The 18,077-nt window shown below is 51.5% G+C and overlaps 1 protein-coding gene across 1 annotated transcript in view; it reads right to left on the reverse strand.

Annotated features, from left to right (window-relative positions):
* ITSN1 (intersectin 1) overlaps window positions 1–18,077 on the reverse strand; it is a 103,849-nt gene that overhangs the window by 75,026 nt on the left and 10,746 nt on the right. The window contains exons 5-13 of the mRNA XM_015560218.1: window positions 15,843–16,022; window positions 14,916–15,012; window positions 12,098–12,198; window positions 8,814–8,877; window positions 6,830–6,967; window positions 5,215–5,327; window positions 3,622–3,884; window positions 2,488–2,637; window positions 2,260–2,400 (exon numbers count right to left, since the gene is read on the reverse strand). Coding sequence (XP_015415704.1) covers window positions 2,260–2,400; window positions 2,488–2,637; window positions 3,622–3,884; window positions 5,215–5,327; window positions 6,830–6,967; window positions 8,814–8,877; window positions 12,098–12,198; window positions 14,916–15,012; window positions 15,843–16,022 — 1,247 coding nt within the window. The remainder of the gene's footprint in view (window positions 1–2,259; window positions 2,401–2,487; window positions 2,638–3,621; window positions 3,885–5,214; window positions 5,328–6,829; window positions 6,968–8,813; window positions 8,878–12,097; window positions 12,199–14,915; window positions 15,013–15,842; window positions 16,023–18,077) is intronic.

The raw sequence follows: 18,077 nt of genomic DNA on the forward strand, positions 1-18,077 counted from the left end.
CCGTGCACTGTGCCCCTAGTATATCATAAGACTCAATATTGTCAACATGTCGATTCTTCCCAAATTGATTTATAAAGTCAATAAATCACCAATCAAAATTCTAAGTGTCTTTGTAAAAATTAACAAGCTGATTCTAAAACTTATGTGGCAATGTAAAGGACCTAAACTAGTCAAAATAATGTGGAGGAAAAAAAGAATATTGAAGATTTCAGAGTAATTGATTTAAAAAATTATTATAAAGCTACAGTTAGCAACAGAGTAAGGTCCCGGCGAAAGAACAGACACAGATCAATGGAACAGAGTCAAGTCTAGAAAAGACCTTGACAAATACGATCAATTGACTTTCAACAAGCTGCCATGGTGATTCAGTGCGGAAAATGATAGTATTTTTAATAAACGTTGTTAGAACAATTAGGTACTAGTATGGAGAAAAACGAACTTTACCCTTCGCCTTATACTCACATAAAAGTCAACTTGAAGTGCATCACGGACCTAAGCATGTAAATAAAGCTACAGAACCACCGGGAGAAAACAGAGAGAAAATATCTGCAATCTGAGGCTAGCTGAAGATTTTTTTAGATAGGACACGAAAAACCATGAACCATAAAAGAAAAACAAGAAATTTATTAAAATTTGAAACTTCTGCCCTTTAAAAAGCACCATTACAAAAAAAAAGGCAAGCCACAGACTGGGTAAAAATATTTGCAAATCATGTATCTGACAAAGGACTTGTTAAAAGAATAAAAATCTCATAAAACAACCCAAGAAGAAAATGGGCAAGAGATCTGTTCACAAAAGACGTACACAAGAAGGCACATGCCAATACACACAGGAAGTGACGCCCAATGGCATGAGCTTTCAGGAAAATGCAAATTAAAGCCACTGTCGGATACTGTTCCACACCAAGTGGAAACGTTAAAGTAAAAAGCGATAACAATGCCAAGTGTTGGCACGGATTAGGAACAACTGAAGCACTTACAGCCGCTCACACACCCTGGTGAGAATGCAAAGTGCACAGCCGCTCACACGCCGCTCACACACCCTGGTGAGAATGCAAAGTGCACAGCCGCTCACACACCGCTCACACACCCTGGTGAGAACGCAAATGCACAGCCGCTCACACACCCTGGTGAGAACGCAAAGTGCACAGCCGCTCACACACCCTGGAGAGAATGCAAAGTGCACAACCGCTTTGGAAACAGTCTGATAGGGTTGAGCACGCACTTATATGACACAGAAATTCCACTCCTAAAATTTAACCAACAGAAATCAAACGTATTTCCACAGAAAGACCTGGAAAAAAATGATCACTGCAGTTTGTTTTTTTCACAAAAGTCTGGAACTGGAAAGAGCCTAAATGTCCATCACAGGTGAATGGATAAACAAGGAAATACTACTCAGTGATGACAAAGAACAAACTACTGATTCACGCAACAAAACGAGTAAATGTCAATATCGTGCCGAGAAAAGAAGCTGAGATAAAAGTCACAGGTAAAACGTGGTGATATGCAGAACGGTATCTACTTGAATCTGGTGCTCCCCGCCCCCCGACTCAACAACCGAAACCAGATCAGGCGATGTTATGACAACCTGGTGGTCCACTTTGCATGGGTAATAAGATCAAAGCTGAACTCTATCGTGTCCCCAACTATTCTCTATTTGTGTATCTCTCATACTCCCCCAAAACACTTACACTGCACTGCTTCACTGTCGTGATCATGATAAAGTCCCGTGACGGACTGCAGGTCCTACACGGTCCAGCCCCCACCGGCTCCAGCCCCAGCGGTCTCCCGCTGTCACCTGTGCCTTGGAGACCAGCTGCAGCCTCGGGGCGTTCTCACCGCTGTCTCCCCACCTGCGCACGTCCCCACGGCTCAGCCGCTCGTCTCCTGTCTCTGGCCAATGAAACCCTCACCAAGGCCTGTCCCGGCACCTTAATTAAGATGGCAACCCTCCCCACCCAGGCGGCCTCCTCCCTGCTCCCTCTGCCGCGCACCGTTCACGCTCTAACAGAGGGCACACCTGACTTATTTGCTCGTGTCCGTCTGACCGGCACGCAGAAGGTGAGCTCCATGAAGGCGAGGCTCTCCCCCTGCCGCTCACTGCTGGACCTCCGTGCCCAGGGGGTGCCGGCCCGGCACACAGCGCTCAGCTGACGTGCGCTCAGTGGGTCTGCTTGACAGCCTGTTGATTCAAGGACCTGGTCTGCTTCACCGTGACTGCCCGGAGCCGAGTGCACGCTAAGCGCCCCCTTCTCACCTGTAACTGCTGCTGCAGGTGGGTGATTTCGGCGATTCGCAGCTCCCTGGACTTGTTTGTGCTCTCAATTTCTTGCCTTTGGGTGGCCAGTCGACATCTGATATCTTGAAGTTTTCCTTCAAGCTGATGCTTTTTATCATTCTTTATCAGATGAAAAATAATAAAAATTATTACCATTTTAATTGTTTGATGTTAATAAGTCTCAAAGCAAAATCCAACTTCACTCACCAGAGCTTCTAATTCAAATTCCAAAGTCTTCTTCTTTGCTTTCAGTACAACTATGTCTTCTTGTTCTTTGTTTCTTTGGTTTAATAGTTCCTGTCTTCGATTTCGCTCCCATTCAAGTTGTCGCTGCCTTTCAAGTTCTCGTTTTGCAGCCTGGGACACAGAAACAGATCATTTGTTAACTGTTCAGTTCTTACACTATACAATGTCTCTTAATAGATGATGGCAGTGGCTAAGTCTTTTCCTTTAGGGATGAAATAGTATTAAACATTTTGAGAAATTCCATTACAAAATAGGAAAATAAAACTAGATCAGCGGTTCTCAATCTGTGGGTCACGACCCCCTTGGGGGGTCAAACGACCCTTTCACAGGGGTCGCCTAAGACCATCGGAAAACACATATATAATTACATATTGGTTTTGTGATTAATCACTATGCTTTATGTTCAATTTGTAACAATGAAATTGGGGGTCACCACAACATGAGGAACTGTATTAAAGGGTCGCAGCATTAGGAAGGCTGAGAACCACTGACTTAGATAAATACAGCGGTTAAAAAATCTGCACTGAATCCCCACCCTTTCCACCAAACAAACCTTCGTGTCCCTACACTGCATATGAATGCAGAGGAAAAGTCTGAGAAATACTTAACCGATATCAGTGGCTTGTTATGAAACTGTCTTACCAAAAACTTGTACATGAATGCGCGTAGCAAAATTACTCATAGTAGCCAAAAAGTAGAAGTAACCCAATATCCATCAACTGATGAATGGCTACGTAACAAGTGGTTATGCGTGTAAAGGATATTATTCAGCCACAGAAAATGATACAGCACTGACTCATGCTAGAACCTGGATGAACCTGAACACAGCATGTCGTGAGAGCAGACACCAAAGGCCACACACTGTACGCCCCGGTCCTTGAAATGGCCAGAGAGAGACCGACATGGACAGAAGGCACATCAGTGGGGTTTAAGGGATGGAGGGGGAGGGGAGCGGAACTGCTTAATGGGCAAGGAGTTTCCTAGGGGGGTGGAATGTTCTGGAATTAGATCTGATGACGGTTTCAGTTTCTGAATGTGCTGGACCCGCAGGGCGGTAGCAAGGCCGTGGCGCGTCCCAGGGCGGGGCGCGCTCACCTCGCGCCGCTCGATCTCCTTCCGCCGCTCCTCCTCGCGCTGCCGCTCCAGCTCCCGCTGCTTCTCCCGCTGCTGCTCCAGCTCCAGCTGCCGCCGCCGCTCCTGCTCCGCGCGCTCGCGCTCCTTGCGCTCCTGCTCCGCGCGCTCCAGCTGCGCCAGGCGCTCCTGCTCCTTCCGCTGCTGCTCCAGCAGCGCCTGCCGGCGCTTCTCCAGCTCCAGGTTGCCGCGCTCGAAGTTCTCACGCTTCTTATCTTCAAATGTCACTTGGAAACGAGAAACAAACAGCTGTGAAAAGTCACACTCACCACGCCCTGGTGGAAGGAAGAACCGAGGCACCCCTGAACCCGTGGCACGAACGCACACCAGGCCCTGTGCGCCCTCCTGCCTGCACCGTTTGCAAGCAGCGACAATGCCGTCCCTCGCTCCTTGCCCGCACACTCGCCCCTCACGCTGAGTGCCACATCATGGCGTTCAGAACGCCATTGCCAAAGGCTCTTCCTATGGCAAGTCTGCGCCGTCTACAGCAACCCCCTCTCCTGCGGTGACTCTATCCGCCTCCTTCTCCATGACCTGGACGCGGCAGCTGACCCCATGCACTGCCCTGACGACTCTTTACATGGACGTTTAAGCCTCAGTTACACATCGCCTTCTCGGGGCACGGACCACGCATTCTTAACACAGACTCTTCGCTGTGCTCAGCACATTGGCAGAAAGAACATTTCCACTGAGTGGCTTATCAGTGAACAAATTTAAGGAGGAAACAGAAAACTGGTGTCCTGAGCATGGCGGTTTACCGCCAAGCACTTTAAATGCAACAAGACAACACTGACGAAGTATTAAGCACACAAGCTCCCTAGTACATTTCACTTACTTCTTAGTATCGCTATCATCACCATTAATAATTCACAGCTGCCTTAGAATCCTATATAATAAAAGTCTAACATGTAAATCAACCGAACAGCGAACGACCAGTCACTATGACATTCACTGACCACCAGGGGGCAGACGCTCAATGTAGGAGCTGCCACCTGGTGGTCAGTGTGCTCCCACAGGGGGAGCGCCACTCAGCCGAAAGCCAGGCTCACAGCTGGCAAGCGCAGTGGCGGTGGTGGGAGCCTCTCCCACCTACACAGCAGCACTAGGCGTGTACCGGGTTTAGTGTTTTAATATTGTGATGGGGTTATCCTTGTAAATGAGGATTACTTACATGTTACATTTAAAATAGCTTCTTGTTATTATGGCGTTTCTAACTCTCCCAAACAACATGAGAAAGTAACAGTAGCGATTTTAATTCCTATTTCTGGTGGCATTAAGCAATCTCCTTAAAGACTTATTAACTTGAGTGCTATATAAATAACATTTATAAGTTTTTGTTTAGTGAATAATCCGATGTCCGTGTAAAAGCTGGAACAAGGGTGCGTTTGCAGAGTACACAACGTTCTCATCTCCGCGCATATATGCAAATCCAAATTAACATGCGTCCTTTAAGGGAGGCTAACGGGGCACAGCTCCATGTCATCGGGCTTATCTCTGCCTCTATCTCTGCCTCGGAGATGGAAACCTCTGAGGTGACAGAACTCGAATGCAAGTTACCAGGCAATTTCTTTTCTAGCTGCTGCTCGTCTTCTAACACGGGCTCTTCTGGCAGCCTCTGGTCCACCGAGGCTGAGCTCAGGGCAGACACGCCGCTGCCAGAGCGAACTCGCCTGCGATCGTGGAAAAGAAGAAAAAAGAAAAGTGACGTCAAGCTGTCCAGGTGGGACTGAGCAAACTGTGGAAAAGATTTTTTTTTTTTAATATATTTTTTTATTGAGTTTTTACAGAGAGGAAAGGAGAGAGATAGAGAGTTAGAAACATCGATGAGAGAGAAACATCGACCAGCTGCCTCCTGCACACTCCCCACTGGGGATGTGCCCGCAACCAAGGTACATGCCCTTGACCGGAATCGAACCCGGGACCCTTCAGTCCGCAGGCCGACGCTCTATCCACTGAGCCAAACCGGTTTCGGCATGTGGAAAAGATTTTTAAAAGATTCGGCTCTATATCATAATATTGTGGGGGAAAAGACTTGATCCTCACTATTTACAAAGCTTATAGAAATAAGTATTTGCAGTCGTCAGGCTCAGTGCCAAGCGTGTTCAGATGTTCAGAACCACCGCCAGAATTAGGGCCACCCCAAAGAAACGAACCGTGAGCAGCCCCAGGCGGCCAGAACAGGCCAGGACAAAGGGGTTCACGCCACCGCCATCACCATCACGGGAGTTCACACCGCCTGGACCCGCTCACTGGGAGCATCTCATTCCGTTTATATAACGTCTGTCTGTTTACTGCTTCGTAAACACGGAATGCCTGCACTTTGAAGCCCTTAAGCACGTGGGTGACTGATGGGTTCCACTGGACTCGTTAACCTGCTCAGTTCCAGAGCCGCCTCTGAGCGCCGCCCGCCACCTCCCGGGGCCTCAGACACAGCCGCCGGCGGTCTGCTCAGCCTGCCCGTCCCGGCCCCGCTGACAGTGACGGCCCCATCTCTCCTGCTCTTACGGACACCTTTCCTGCAGCCTTTCCTCATGTTTGAGGAAGGAGAACAGAAACTCCTATCTTTCTCTCCCTGTGCCGTAGGGTCTCCATTTGCCTTCCCGGGGCCGGCCTGGGAGGGAGTGGGTGCCGTGCAGGCGGAGGACGCTGGTGGCTGAGGTTCTCCCCCTGGACTCGGTCCCCTCTCCGCACGCCCCTGGGCTGGGCTGCAGCCGGAAACGCTCCCGTTCCCTTCCTGACTATCACGGCTCCAGCGCCAGCGCCCCCTTCCCTCCCCGCCGGCAGGAGTGAAGGAGGCTCCCCGCTTTGCTGGCCACGGACAGGCGGCCTCACGCTGCTGGGACTCCATGAGCTTCAAGGATACAGGTCGGTAGAAACGGCTCCCGCCTTTCGGCGTTCTACGAACACGGGCAGACCTCGCTTTACCGCCTTCCACAGAGACTGCGTTTTTTACAAACTGAAGAAGGAAAGACCCTCCACCAGCAAAAAAGATTTCGCCTTCAGTGTCCCCGAAGCCTGTACGTGTGAGGGGCATGCCCAGGCGAGCACAGAGCTGGACAGGGCTCTCCTGAGCTCGAGGAAGACTGACTTACTCGCCAGGAATAACAATGACTAGGACAGAGCCACGCCTGACAGCTGCATGCGGGCACATGGCCCCCGAGGTGCTCCTTACCGAAAGGAGGGCGGGATGTACTCCGCGGGCAGCACGGGCGGCAGCGGCTGGCCGGCCATGGCCACGTCGATGAGGTGCATGGCCAGGATGAACTCCTCCGCCGTGAGCTTCCCGTCTTGGTCAATGTCAGAGAGGTTCCTAGTCAACAAGAAGCTCGCTGTGATCTGGTTCCACGGAGACGCACGCTGGTTACTGCTCATGCGTCATCTAATGTTCTATTTTCTTATTTTGACTTCAGGCCAATGAAGTCTCTCCGTGCCTCAGTTTATAAAAACAGCACCTATTTCATACTGCTATGGCAACAATGAAATGAGACAATCCATAGCGTTGACAGGGTGGTTAGCATCCAACAATGTTACCTACGATACAATTATACTCTTCTCTACCCTGCAAGCCCATTTAAAGCGTGTCATACTTAGATTCTGCGTGTACTTAACACTACGCTCAGCAAACTAGCAGGCCAGGCAAGAACTGTGTCAGCTCTGCAGGACACAGTCTCTGTCACTGAATTCTGTCTTTGTAGCAGGAAAGCAGCCACAAATGACATAGAAACAAATGGGCGGGGTCGTTACCATAAAACTCCTTTCACACAAGCAGGTGCAAGCCCCCGGGCTCCGGGGCCACCCTGATCTAGGCCTCGCGGGATCTCTATGGCCTCCAGCCACAGCTGAGGTGTTTTCTGCTCTTCAGTCTGAGGGCTTGATCCCCACAGCTCTTCATCACCAACCTGCCCTCGGAGCTGATTCGCGTAAACAGATTTTCCTAGCAAGTCCGAGACTGTGCTTCCACTTAACCTGTGGACAGCAAGAGCGGGCAGGACAGAGCTGCTCACAGCATGTCGACAGGGCGGAGGCCACCCTGGGAGCTGGCCTGGCTGAGGCCTTAGACCAAGAAACTCCTCTTAAATCTGACCTTTCCTCAGAGAGAACACCATCTGATTAACTTAGCACATGGCGGACCAGTAGTTTTACTGCTAGCTTTACCCAGTGGCCAGGTCAGTTTCTATTGAAAGAGTACAAAAAAGTTTTACATAAATGTTAAAGGCACGTGTTAAAATTAAATACCCATTGCATTCTGAAGTTATTTATTACCTGTTCTTACAAGCTAGTATCTTTTTAAAATATGATACTTTGTAAAACACTGTCATATGAAGCGAGAATTCTCGGGATCCGTCCCCAATGTGTTAAGAATTATTATTAAAATTAGGTGGGACAACTGACATTATAGTCACGTTAAAAAAAAAAACAGCAACCCGTCTCTTTTGGAGACACAAGCTGAAATATTAGCAGATGAAAATGGCATCATAACAGAGTTGGCTGTAAATAATCGGAAAGCGGAGGGAGGACCAGGCTGGCCACAAGTGGAAACTATTTAAGTGGGGTTATGAGTTCTTGAGAGCTCATTATATTACTCTCTCTGCTTTTGCATTTTCCAAAATCAAAATGGGAACATGTAAGACAGGTAATCATTAAAAGTCATTGAAAAAGTAAGCATATTCCATGCCCCCCTATAAATAATGGTATTAATCGGAAGACTGGTGAAGCCATTGATGTAAGAAATCAAGGACCTCTTTATATAGGGTGTCCCAAAATTCACGCAAGATTTGAATTTTGAGTGAGCATTAACAACAACAACAACAAAAAATAAAAGCCTAATGTTACTTGGTTTATTGAATCAGATTCTAATATCTGCTGCCCTTTGATGTCAATCCCTTCAATTTGATAAGCATCACCAAGTACCAATGATGGCCCAGGAGCAGGGACAATGAAGACCAATGAAGACCACGGCTTGGCGTCTGTGCCAGCAAAGTCATGGAGGCCATTTACCCGATGTGCTATTCCATACATAACCCTAGACTGTCTACTTTATGAATCAATAAAAAATGTACATTTTTTAATTATAAACCTGTGTTTTCTATCAAAACTACTTCTTGTGTGAATTTGGGACACCCTATACACACCAGGGCCGTCTGCTCCTCCCTTACCAGATAGAGGCCAGCTGCGCCTGCGGCAGACTCGACTGCATGAGAATCGTTCTTGCCTGGGGACCTGCGCAAAAGCCAGAAGAAAGTGTCACGTGAACCAGCAAATCGCCCCTGTCCGAGTCCCGGCCACACAGCCCCATGCAGCCACCGCTTCAAGCATCGACTCCCACTCCAGAGGCTTTTCAAAAGGAAACTAAACCCCAACGGGAACGGGAAACACGCAGCACATGGCCCACGTCTGTGACACGGATGAAGAAAGGGTGAGTGAAAAATCAGCTTCCAACTAGAAGCCGCCCCTCGGCCCGGAGTATCATCTCCCTCAGAGTGAGGCTCCATCGCCAAGGCTGAAGGCGTTCTGTCTAAGCCAGCGGCGTCTCCACACCTGCTGCCCGCCCCCCACACAACCATCGGACCAGCCAGGGAAGGGCAGAGAGCGACAGGGGAAGGGACCGCACCGAGAGCCATTTCAGTACAGCTGTAACCAGAAACAGCGGCGTGCTCACGGTTGCACAATATCTTGGCTAACAGCACACAGTCAAAAAGAATTCCTGGAATTTCAACTCTCCTCTCAAAATCGGCTCCCATTCTGGAATTCTTGTAAATGTCCTCCCTCCTGGAACTAAACGAGCCCTCGGTGTCCCAGGCTGCAGAGGCGCAGAGTGACCCCCTGACAGCACCAGAGGGACGGGCGTCTCCCTCCCGCACAAGCTGCCCCGAAGGGCCAGGTCCCAGGATGGCCACCGGGAGTAGAGAGCGGCGGCAACCACGGGGAACATTCCTTCAGCTCTTTCACTTTTCAGAGAACACCGCCTGAGGAAACACGAGTGGGCATTTCCACGGGGGTTGCCGAGGGTGAGGGGTCGCAGAGCACAGCAGGTTCCCGCAAAGGAGGCCCCAAGAACACCAGCAAAAGCACTGTGACGGGGAGCTAGGGTCTGTTCAGTCCAGGAAGTGATAAGGGGCTGTACAGACAGCATCCTCCCTAACTCTAACCCTAACCCTAACGCTAACCCTAACCCAAACCCGAACGCTAACCCTAACCCTAACCCTAACGCTAACTCTAACCCTAACTCTAACCCTAACACTAACCCTAACCATAACCCTAACCCTAACGCTAACCCTAACCCTAACCCTAATGCTAACCCTAACCCTATCCCTATCCCTAACCCTAACCCTAACCCTAACCCTATCCCTACCCCTAACCCTAATGCTAACCCTAACCCTAACCCTAACCCTATCCCAAAACCTATCCCTAACCCTAACCCTAACCCACATTTCCAAGTCGATGACCCATCGCACAAGGAGCCATAGCAGGAGCTTGGCCCAGGGCCAGCACATCGGGCAAACAGGAAGCTTAAATAAAGGGCAGTCACCGCACTGTCAATAGTCTGCCTTGCACATAAGAGCACACATGAATGGCTTACACATGTGCACATGGAGGCAGCTCAATGAGCTCCAGACTGGCAATGGCCCAGCAAACAGCACCAGGGAGCAGCACCCCAAAAGCCTCTGGAGCTCCCTTCAATCGCCCCTCCCACCAAGTGCAGCCGATTCCTAACGGCAAAGCGCGCCAACGCTGAGCCTGGCTGATTTCGCTCATCGTGTGATTACTGTGCGCTGCTGGAGACATAACCCTAACTGCTCTGTAGTATGTCACAGTCTGGAGCTATGATGAACAGTGAACATTCTAATTTGGGTGAACATCCGTATACCTTCCTGCTGTGTGCACAATGGAAACACCTACGAATAAAACACAATCCACTGAATTAATGTGAAAGGCTGTGACGTATTGGAATGAAAAAGTTCACTGTTCCTTTTATTTCATCCCTAACGCTGTATTTAGAATTGGCAACATGAAAGTTGAATTTCTACTCAAAGTAGCATCTGAATATGTTTTAATCAACTCATGGCAGACACCAACAGTGCTGTGAGGAAAGGTCTCAGACTCACAGCAGCGCAGTCCTGGGGCAGAATGGGGCACCGGGACCAAGCACACCACACCAGGCAGCTGACCGTGGCCCTGCCCAGCTCTCCCCAGTCCGGGCGCGGCGGGCTCCTCATGCTGCGTGTAACAGCCATGTGCAGAGGAAGGCACAGAGGACTCGTGTAATGGCCGTGGGCAGAGGGAGGCACAGAGGACGCATGTAATGGCCGTGTGCAGAGGAGGCACAGAGGGTATGCGAGGCTGTTACAAACACATGCTTGTTTGAGGGGTGCTGAGATCTGTGGGGTGGGGGGTCACGGTTGGATCAGAACCCTTCAAAGGTCACACCAATCCTGACATTTTTAAACAAGAGTGAATTTTTCTGTTAGAAGTAAAAACTGCAATTGAGACAGAAAAAACAGACAGCGCGCACCTGAAATGAAGTGCTGGGCTGCACCCCAGTGCGTCCGTCCCGGAAAGCGGGCCTCGGCCGCCCTTCGCCTCTGTCAGCAGCCAGGGCCTCCTGCCCTGTGCCCTGGAGGTCCTGTCAGAGGCCTCGCTTTCCTTTACTAAAAGCCGCTCTTCTCCACGAGGCTCCCAGCAACCCTCAGGAAGGGCTCTAGACCAGCGGTTCTCAACCTTGGGTCGCGACCACTTTGGCAGTCGAACGACCCTTTCACAGGGGTCGCCTAAGACCATCCTGCAGATCAGATATTTACATGACGATTCATAACAGTAGCAACATGACAGTGATGAAGTAGCAACGAAAATAATGTATGGTTGGGTCACAACATGAGGAACTGTATTTAAAGGGCTAGAAGGTTCAGAACCACTGGTCTAGACGCTCTCCCAAACCCTCCTCCGGAGACCAGGTAACTGCACTCTGGCCTCTTACCCGTGAAGTCAGATCCAATAGGTAGAGTGGCCTCCACCTCGCTGCTGGCAGAGCTGGATGCCCCCCTCCCCTCCCCGGCAGTCACTCTCCCTCTCACGGCCTTCAGCCTGTGCGCGGGCAGCGCCCAGTTCACCTACAGAGCCCACTCGGGACCTGGCACAGTGTTCCCAGCAGGGTTTCTCTGCCAGGGCCGCTGTGCACGCTAGCAAGGCAGCGGGGAGGAGGGTCCGGTCTCCTTCCATTGACCAAGAGCAATGGGCAGCCGCCTGAGGCACTGAGGGCACAGGAACCACGGCTGCATCAGCGGGGGGGGGGGGGATTAGGGAGGACGGACAAGGTAAGAACCCCAATGAAAGCCCTGTTCCCAAAGAGCAAGTGGGGAAAGGCTTGGAGACGCTTTGGCCCAACGGCTAGAAACAGCGTGCCTCCCGACACGGCCGCGCTCACGCGCACTCCCCGCAGTACCTGTGAGGTGCCCGCTCATGGTCTTGTCGTGGCTGTTGAACAGCTGCCGGTACTTGAGCCTGGATGACTGGGGCACCGCCCACTCGGCCAGTGGCGGGGCGCTGCGGGAGGGAGAGAGGGAGGCGTGAGCAGCAGCACCGCGAGGAGTGTCGGTCAACCGAGCCGTCTCTAGAAAACCGGCTGGACCTCTGCTCACTTCTGAACCACGATGTCTGAATGTTCTGTAATGAGTCTGTCCACCTTTTAAGGCCGTGAGCGTCTCTTTCACAAGAGATACAAATAAGCGTATGATTTTTCCAGAATCAAAGGTAAGCGCAACACGGCTTTTATACACGATTTAATCATCTCAAGGGCCTACACAGGTATGGACCCTCGGAACTGAGATGATCCGACAATGTCCAGGCTTTCACGCTTCTGGAGCGTTCTCTCCTGGTTTAAACAGCAGTGCTGATCGCCGACAAGCCCCTCCCTGTACAGGTACTCCTTCTCCAAAAGTCCAACCTTCTCCGAACCAACACACAGGATGTATTTCTTTTTAATTGGTTTGTTGCTTAAAGTATTACAAAGAGTATTATACATGTCTCCTTTTTTTCTCTCCCCTCAGGATGTATTTCTTAATGCAGGGAGTCATTCTATTCCGGGAAGTCTCAGTTCCCACAAACGGAGGCCTTCCCAGAAAGGAGCACAGGCACAGGGCCCTGGCACGCGTGGCGGCGGCGGGAGCTGGCTCCGCCCGCCCGGAGTACAGCCGGCCTTGGCCGGAGAGCAGGGCCCACAGCGCCACACTGGCCCCGGGGCTGTGAAGAGCCAATAGCTTACACACAATGACAGCAACAGCGCGTGCGTTCCAGGGCTGGCGACGCCTAGTGCCCTTTGCCATTTCCTTTCATTGCCACGAAAACACCTATTCCTCACATGCAAAAGCCAACTGTAACCATCAGCCGAACCTGCGAGCATCCTGCAGAGACGGGACCTGGCACTCACACCTAGTCCAGCGCTTCACGCACAGGAACCGGCCCGGGCACTGGGAGCACCTGCACAAGCTCACCTTTTCCCTTTTTATGAATGACCCTGAACAAAGCACTTACCACCGCCTCGCCTGCTGGGCGTACTTCTGCAACAGCTCCCTCATCTTCAACTAACGCCTAGCGGCTGACTCCCGCTCCTGACTATCTGGCAGAGGCTGGTTATCTGCCCCCTGCACCCCGGGCTCGGGTGCTGTGCACAGAAGTGGCCCCAGATTATACTTATCAAGGCAGAGTTTCCTGCCAACTTCCTGAGAACGTAAACAGACTAAACATTCATCAACAGGTGGCCAAAAAGCTAGAGGCCACATTATAGGAATTTGCCAGAAGTTTAAATTACTGAAAAGATGACTACCTAAAAAAACAGTATCTTCAGAGCACCAATGTTTGCTGAACACTGGTATTTATTCATTCTAATGTCATTAGTCAGCGTCAGGACAGACTGACCGTCCAGCGGAGACAGAGGCAGCCGAGCTTCCAGCGAGGCGCTGGAGGGAGAAGATGGGCGTTCAGGGCGTGAGGACCCGAGTGTCCACCTCAGCTGTGCCCTGGTCAGCTGTGGCCCTGGGGGAGCAGCGGCCTCTCTGGGTCCATCTCCTCGGGCACAACTCTGAGGCACTACTTCCTGCCCAGCGGAGGCGGGTGGGGTGGGGCTAACGAGGTGTCTGCTGGGCAGATGCTCAGCAACGGTTCCCGAGTCTTAGTGTAGAAGCTCAATGAAGTGGAACACAGATACCTGTCACCACAGTAACCGAGTGTGTGTGTTTTCTTTCAGTAACTGAAGTTTTGGGAGCAAACTTCCACAGGTAAGAACATGCCTTAAAATCAGCAAGAGCTCGGTCCAACCCCGAGCGCGGGCACTGAAGGGCGATGCTAGTTTGAGCAAGTCTCTTAGTGTCTCTGAGCTTCTTCCTCATCTTAACTCGGGGACAGGAAGAGTCCCTTTATGGGGGAGAGAGTGAGCATTAAATGAGGGAATGGACATAAAGCGTTGGGCACAGTGCTTTTCAGTTCACAGATTTTCTTTAAATCATTTTTTAAAAGGTGATGCATTTGAATTATATCCAACACACTTTTTAAAGTGGAAACGCCTTGATTCACTTCGGGGAGATTTCTAAAGAGGACTGAGTCAGAAAAGATGGGTCGTCTCCACTACATTCCCTTGTCCTTCCAGAGGCTCTGAGATGGCTTACCGGCCAAGCTTAATTTTCCAGCTTACTGCAGCCACACGCGGGGAGAAGTAACGGTAAAAGAAAATTAAAGTATGAAAGATGACATGAAACCAAGATTGGCCAAAATATAAGCAATGAAATCATGCAAGCTTTGCCAAAATTGAGGCACATACTTGGTGGACAGCACCTGTCCATTAATCTGAATAATCCATTTCATAAAAATCGACCTTAAATAGGGTTCTGTCGATTCTCAAGGACTACATAAGGTTATCTGAGCTGGAATTTAAAATAAGGCCAATCATTGCTCTCGTCTTCATATAAAACATTTGTAAACTTCTCATGGCTAACACAAAATAGTTAACTTGCTTTCTCCCCTGACACCTCGAGTTGCATTTGATTCGATTTAAACATGTACTACTACCCATCCTCTTAAAAAACATCCTTTAAAGGAAACGCCACGTCCTTGATGCTGTGAACAAACACATGAAAAACCAGAAGGGAGAACATATTTGCCATGCTACAAAGGAAAGGTGATAAAGAACACAGCTTGCTCGTTTTCACATTTGTAGTTACCAGGTAATACCTGAACCAAACTGCCCGTTTAAAAACAGGCACACTTACCTGGCCACGTCGAGCGATGGCGCCTTCTGTAACTTAGTGTTTAGCTGGGACCCTGGACCAGACCTACTAAAAGAAGAACTCTTTGGCAATGTGGCTGCTGTAAAAATAAATAAATGTTGAATAATTTTAATTCCACACAGATAAGAAACTTTCCCCTGCTTACAAAAATGAAAAGGCAGAGCCATCAAGTCTGAGGCAGAACTCATTCCTCCTTCCTTCCCCATCCTGGACTCAAAACGTTATTCCCGCCTTCCTTCCCGCCCTCTTGTAAATGTTTCTAATTTACTTGTTCCCACTGACAGGCACTAAGTAGTAATGTGAACACCCACAAAACGTTACTTCCATCAAACACTTGGTGTCAGTTTTCATAAGATCTGTCAACAGTCAGAGAAGGGAGAGCTTAAATATATGGACGGCCCATCCCTCACTGCACTGAGGAGCTGAAGGGAGTCCCAAGTGGAGGAGACAGAAGTCCCAGGGCCAGGTACCCCGGGGCGCTGGGGGGACAGTGTGGGCGGCTGAGAGATGTGATAAAGCGGGGCTGAGTGCAGGGGTTACGTTCAAATGCGAACGCCCAACTGTCATCAGCACCGAATTTACTCGAACATCAAAACCCTTTAACAAGCACACGCTCGGTGTCGGTGCCACCTCAGTAACACTGTCAGACTAGGCTGTCTCCATGTATACTCCGGCTTTCTTTCAATGACAGGGAAAAGGCTCTGGATAAAGTTTCGAAATGAAACTAGGAACTTTTTCACCCTCTTCTTCAGTTTATCAAGTATGTATACCTCAATCAGCCTCACACCTCCCGTTTGAGATGTTGAAAACAATGAGAAATTAGATGAAAATACTTTCCCCTGGAATAAAACTCCACTTGAATATAATCAGAAAGAAGACAGAGGTTTATCGAGAACGTGTGGCACCTACCAGGATGGGCGAACGCAGGCAGCGGCTGCATGACCGGGGGTGCCCCATTGGCCAGGGGAGGCACTGCTGCTGGAGGGACGGAGGAGACGAGGGGGGGGGACATCCCGACCACTGGGAGGGTCCCCATTGGCACTGGCGCGACCGCCGGCAGCGGGGGCATGCTGGCCAGGCCGCCCACACCTGCGGAGGAAGGACAGCAGTCACACAGGCACGTTTCAGCATTCAGTGACCAGGACCCAGGACTGCAGAGGCGCTTCCCTCTTTCCACCGAGTCCCTCCAGAGCCCGCACTCGGACATCACGTGGGAGAGCACCAACCTGTGAGGGACCCAGACCCCCTGAGGAGGGGTCCCCTGGCCAGAGGGAAGGACCACACAACAGTCACTGCAAAGGGCTGGGAGCACACAGAATCAGACTCGGGAGCTCACAATGGCCTTCAAAACCAACCGGCCAAAACCCTGGCGGTCACCACAGGTCATTTATTTTGAAAACTAGCAAATAAAGGGGAGATCAATCCAAGCTTTCTCCTGCCTGACCTTTACGCACTGAACCTCAGAGCAGCCAGACGTCTGAGGGGCTGTCGCTCCTTCCAGAAGGGTTCCAACCACAAAACGGAGAAATGAGAGAAGTGCAGTGAACGCTTCCTTCCTGCTCGGCTCTTCTCGTCCCGTGACCGTGAGGAGAGACCCCACCCGTCCTCGCCCAGTGCCTGGTCCTGAGCCCCTGTACTTCCCTGACGGACAGCCACAGCCTCTGCTGCAATATCTGCTCTTGGTCCTTGGTCTCTACGCAAGAACTTCCCCGACCCTGGAACCTCTGCAGGGATGTTTCTGCACCTGAATGAGGTGGCTGTGGGGGGTGGGGGCCCCTAAATAGCTGAGGGCTGGGAGCGAGGACAGGAAATATGAAGACATGATTGGAGGTCTAGGAAGTCCCACCCACCTGCCTGCACAGACCTGGAGGGGAGGGCTGGAGGGGCGACAGCTAATGGCCCGTGACTGAGTCCCTCATGCCTGCGCAATGAACCCTCCATGAGAACCTACACGGAGGGCTTGGGCAGCTTCGGGCTGGGGAACACGCCCTCGAGCTGGAGGGGGGAACACCCCAACTTCATAGGCCCTGCGCTCAGGACCCGCCCTGGGCAGTCTCCCTGGCTGCTCATCTGTCCCCTCAAAATAGCCTTTGTTATATAACAAACCGGTAAACGTAACCCGAAGTTTCTCCAAGTTTTGTGAGCTGTTACAGCAAATTAGAGAAAAGGGGAGACGGGTGTGTGGGGACCTCTAACTACGTCGGGAAGTCACACAGAAGTGTGGGGCCTGGGGATCCATTACTGGTGACTCACGTGGGGACAGTCGTGTGTGACAGCCTTTAACCGTGGACTGGCCGCTAACCCGGTGGTCCATGAGGGTCGAAGGGAATTTCTCAACGCTAGGTTAGTGTCCGGAGGGTTGAGACACTGGTTTTCTGGACACGGAACTCCTGGTCCCTTCTGCCCTTGGGCTCTAAGTAGGTCCCTCCATGTCCTCCTGGCGCAGAGCGCAGGCGGTGAACTTGCTCCGGCTCCAGCTCCGCTCCTGCAGGCCGGGCGCCTTCTCGCCCGCAGCCCCAGAACTTTCCGTGTCGCCAGGACGCAGCTCCGTGGGAGTCTTCCTGGCACGCGGCTCACGCAGCTCCCAGCCTCACTGCCAGCCTCCCGGCCCCGCTCCCGCGTCCTTCAGGGGCCCCCACTGGCCCCCAACTCCCGCCTGCGGCATCCGCCACCTTTCTCCACCTTCCCATCTCCTTTTCATTGTGACGTGTGCAGCCGTCCTCTCTTCACCGCCCACTTCTCCGCAGACTCCCGTGTGGCTTCGGGTCAGCTTCATCCTGAACGGCCTTTGCTCTCACTGACCCTCGCCCCCGGGCTGTCGCCTTCTCGCGTGGGAAGCAGAACTGCGTGGCTCCCCGGACCCGCAGCGCTTCCTCAGGTGGCTCAGCTCCTGCTGCGGAGCAGGGCCCTTGGGCGCGGGGCTCGGCCCTCTTTTCTAAGGATGACCCCGCGGGGCTCTGCTCCGCACCCACCGCCTGGCTCAGGCAGCGCTGCCCCGGGGCCTCCAGCCCCCGCGCCCTCAGTGCAGGAAGCTGCATGGGGCCGGCTGGGGGAATTCACGGGGACCGGCTGCCCGCACCGTCCAGCCTCCGCATCCGACAGGCAGGGCGCTGCTCTGGGTGCCCCGTGCTCCCACCCAGTGGC

This window comes from Myotis davidii, unplaced genomic scaffold (assembly GCF_000327345.1).
Source record: "Myotis davidii unplaced genomic scaffold, ASM32734v1 scaffold170, whole genome shotgun sequence".
Classification (NCBI taxonomy): Eukaryota; Metazoa; Chordata; class Mammalia; order Chiroptera; family Vespertilionidae; genus Myotis; species Myotis davidii.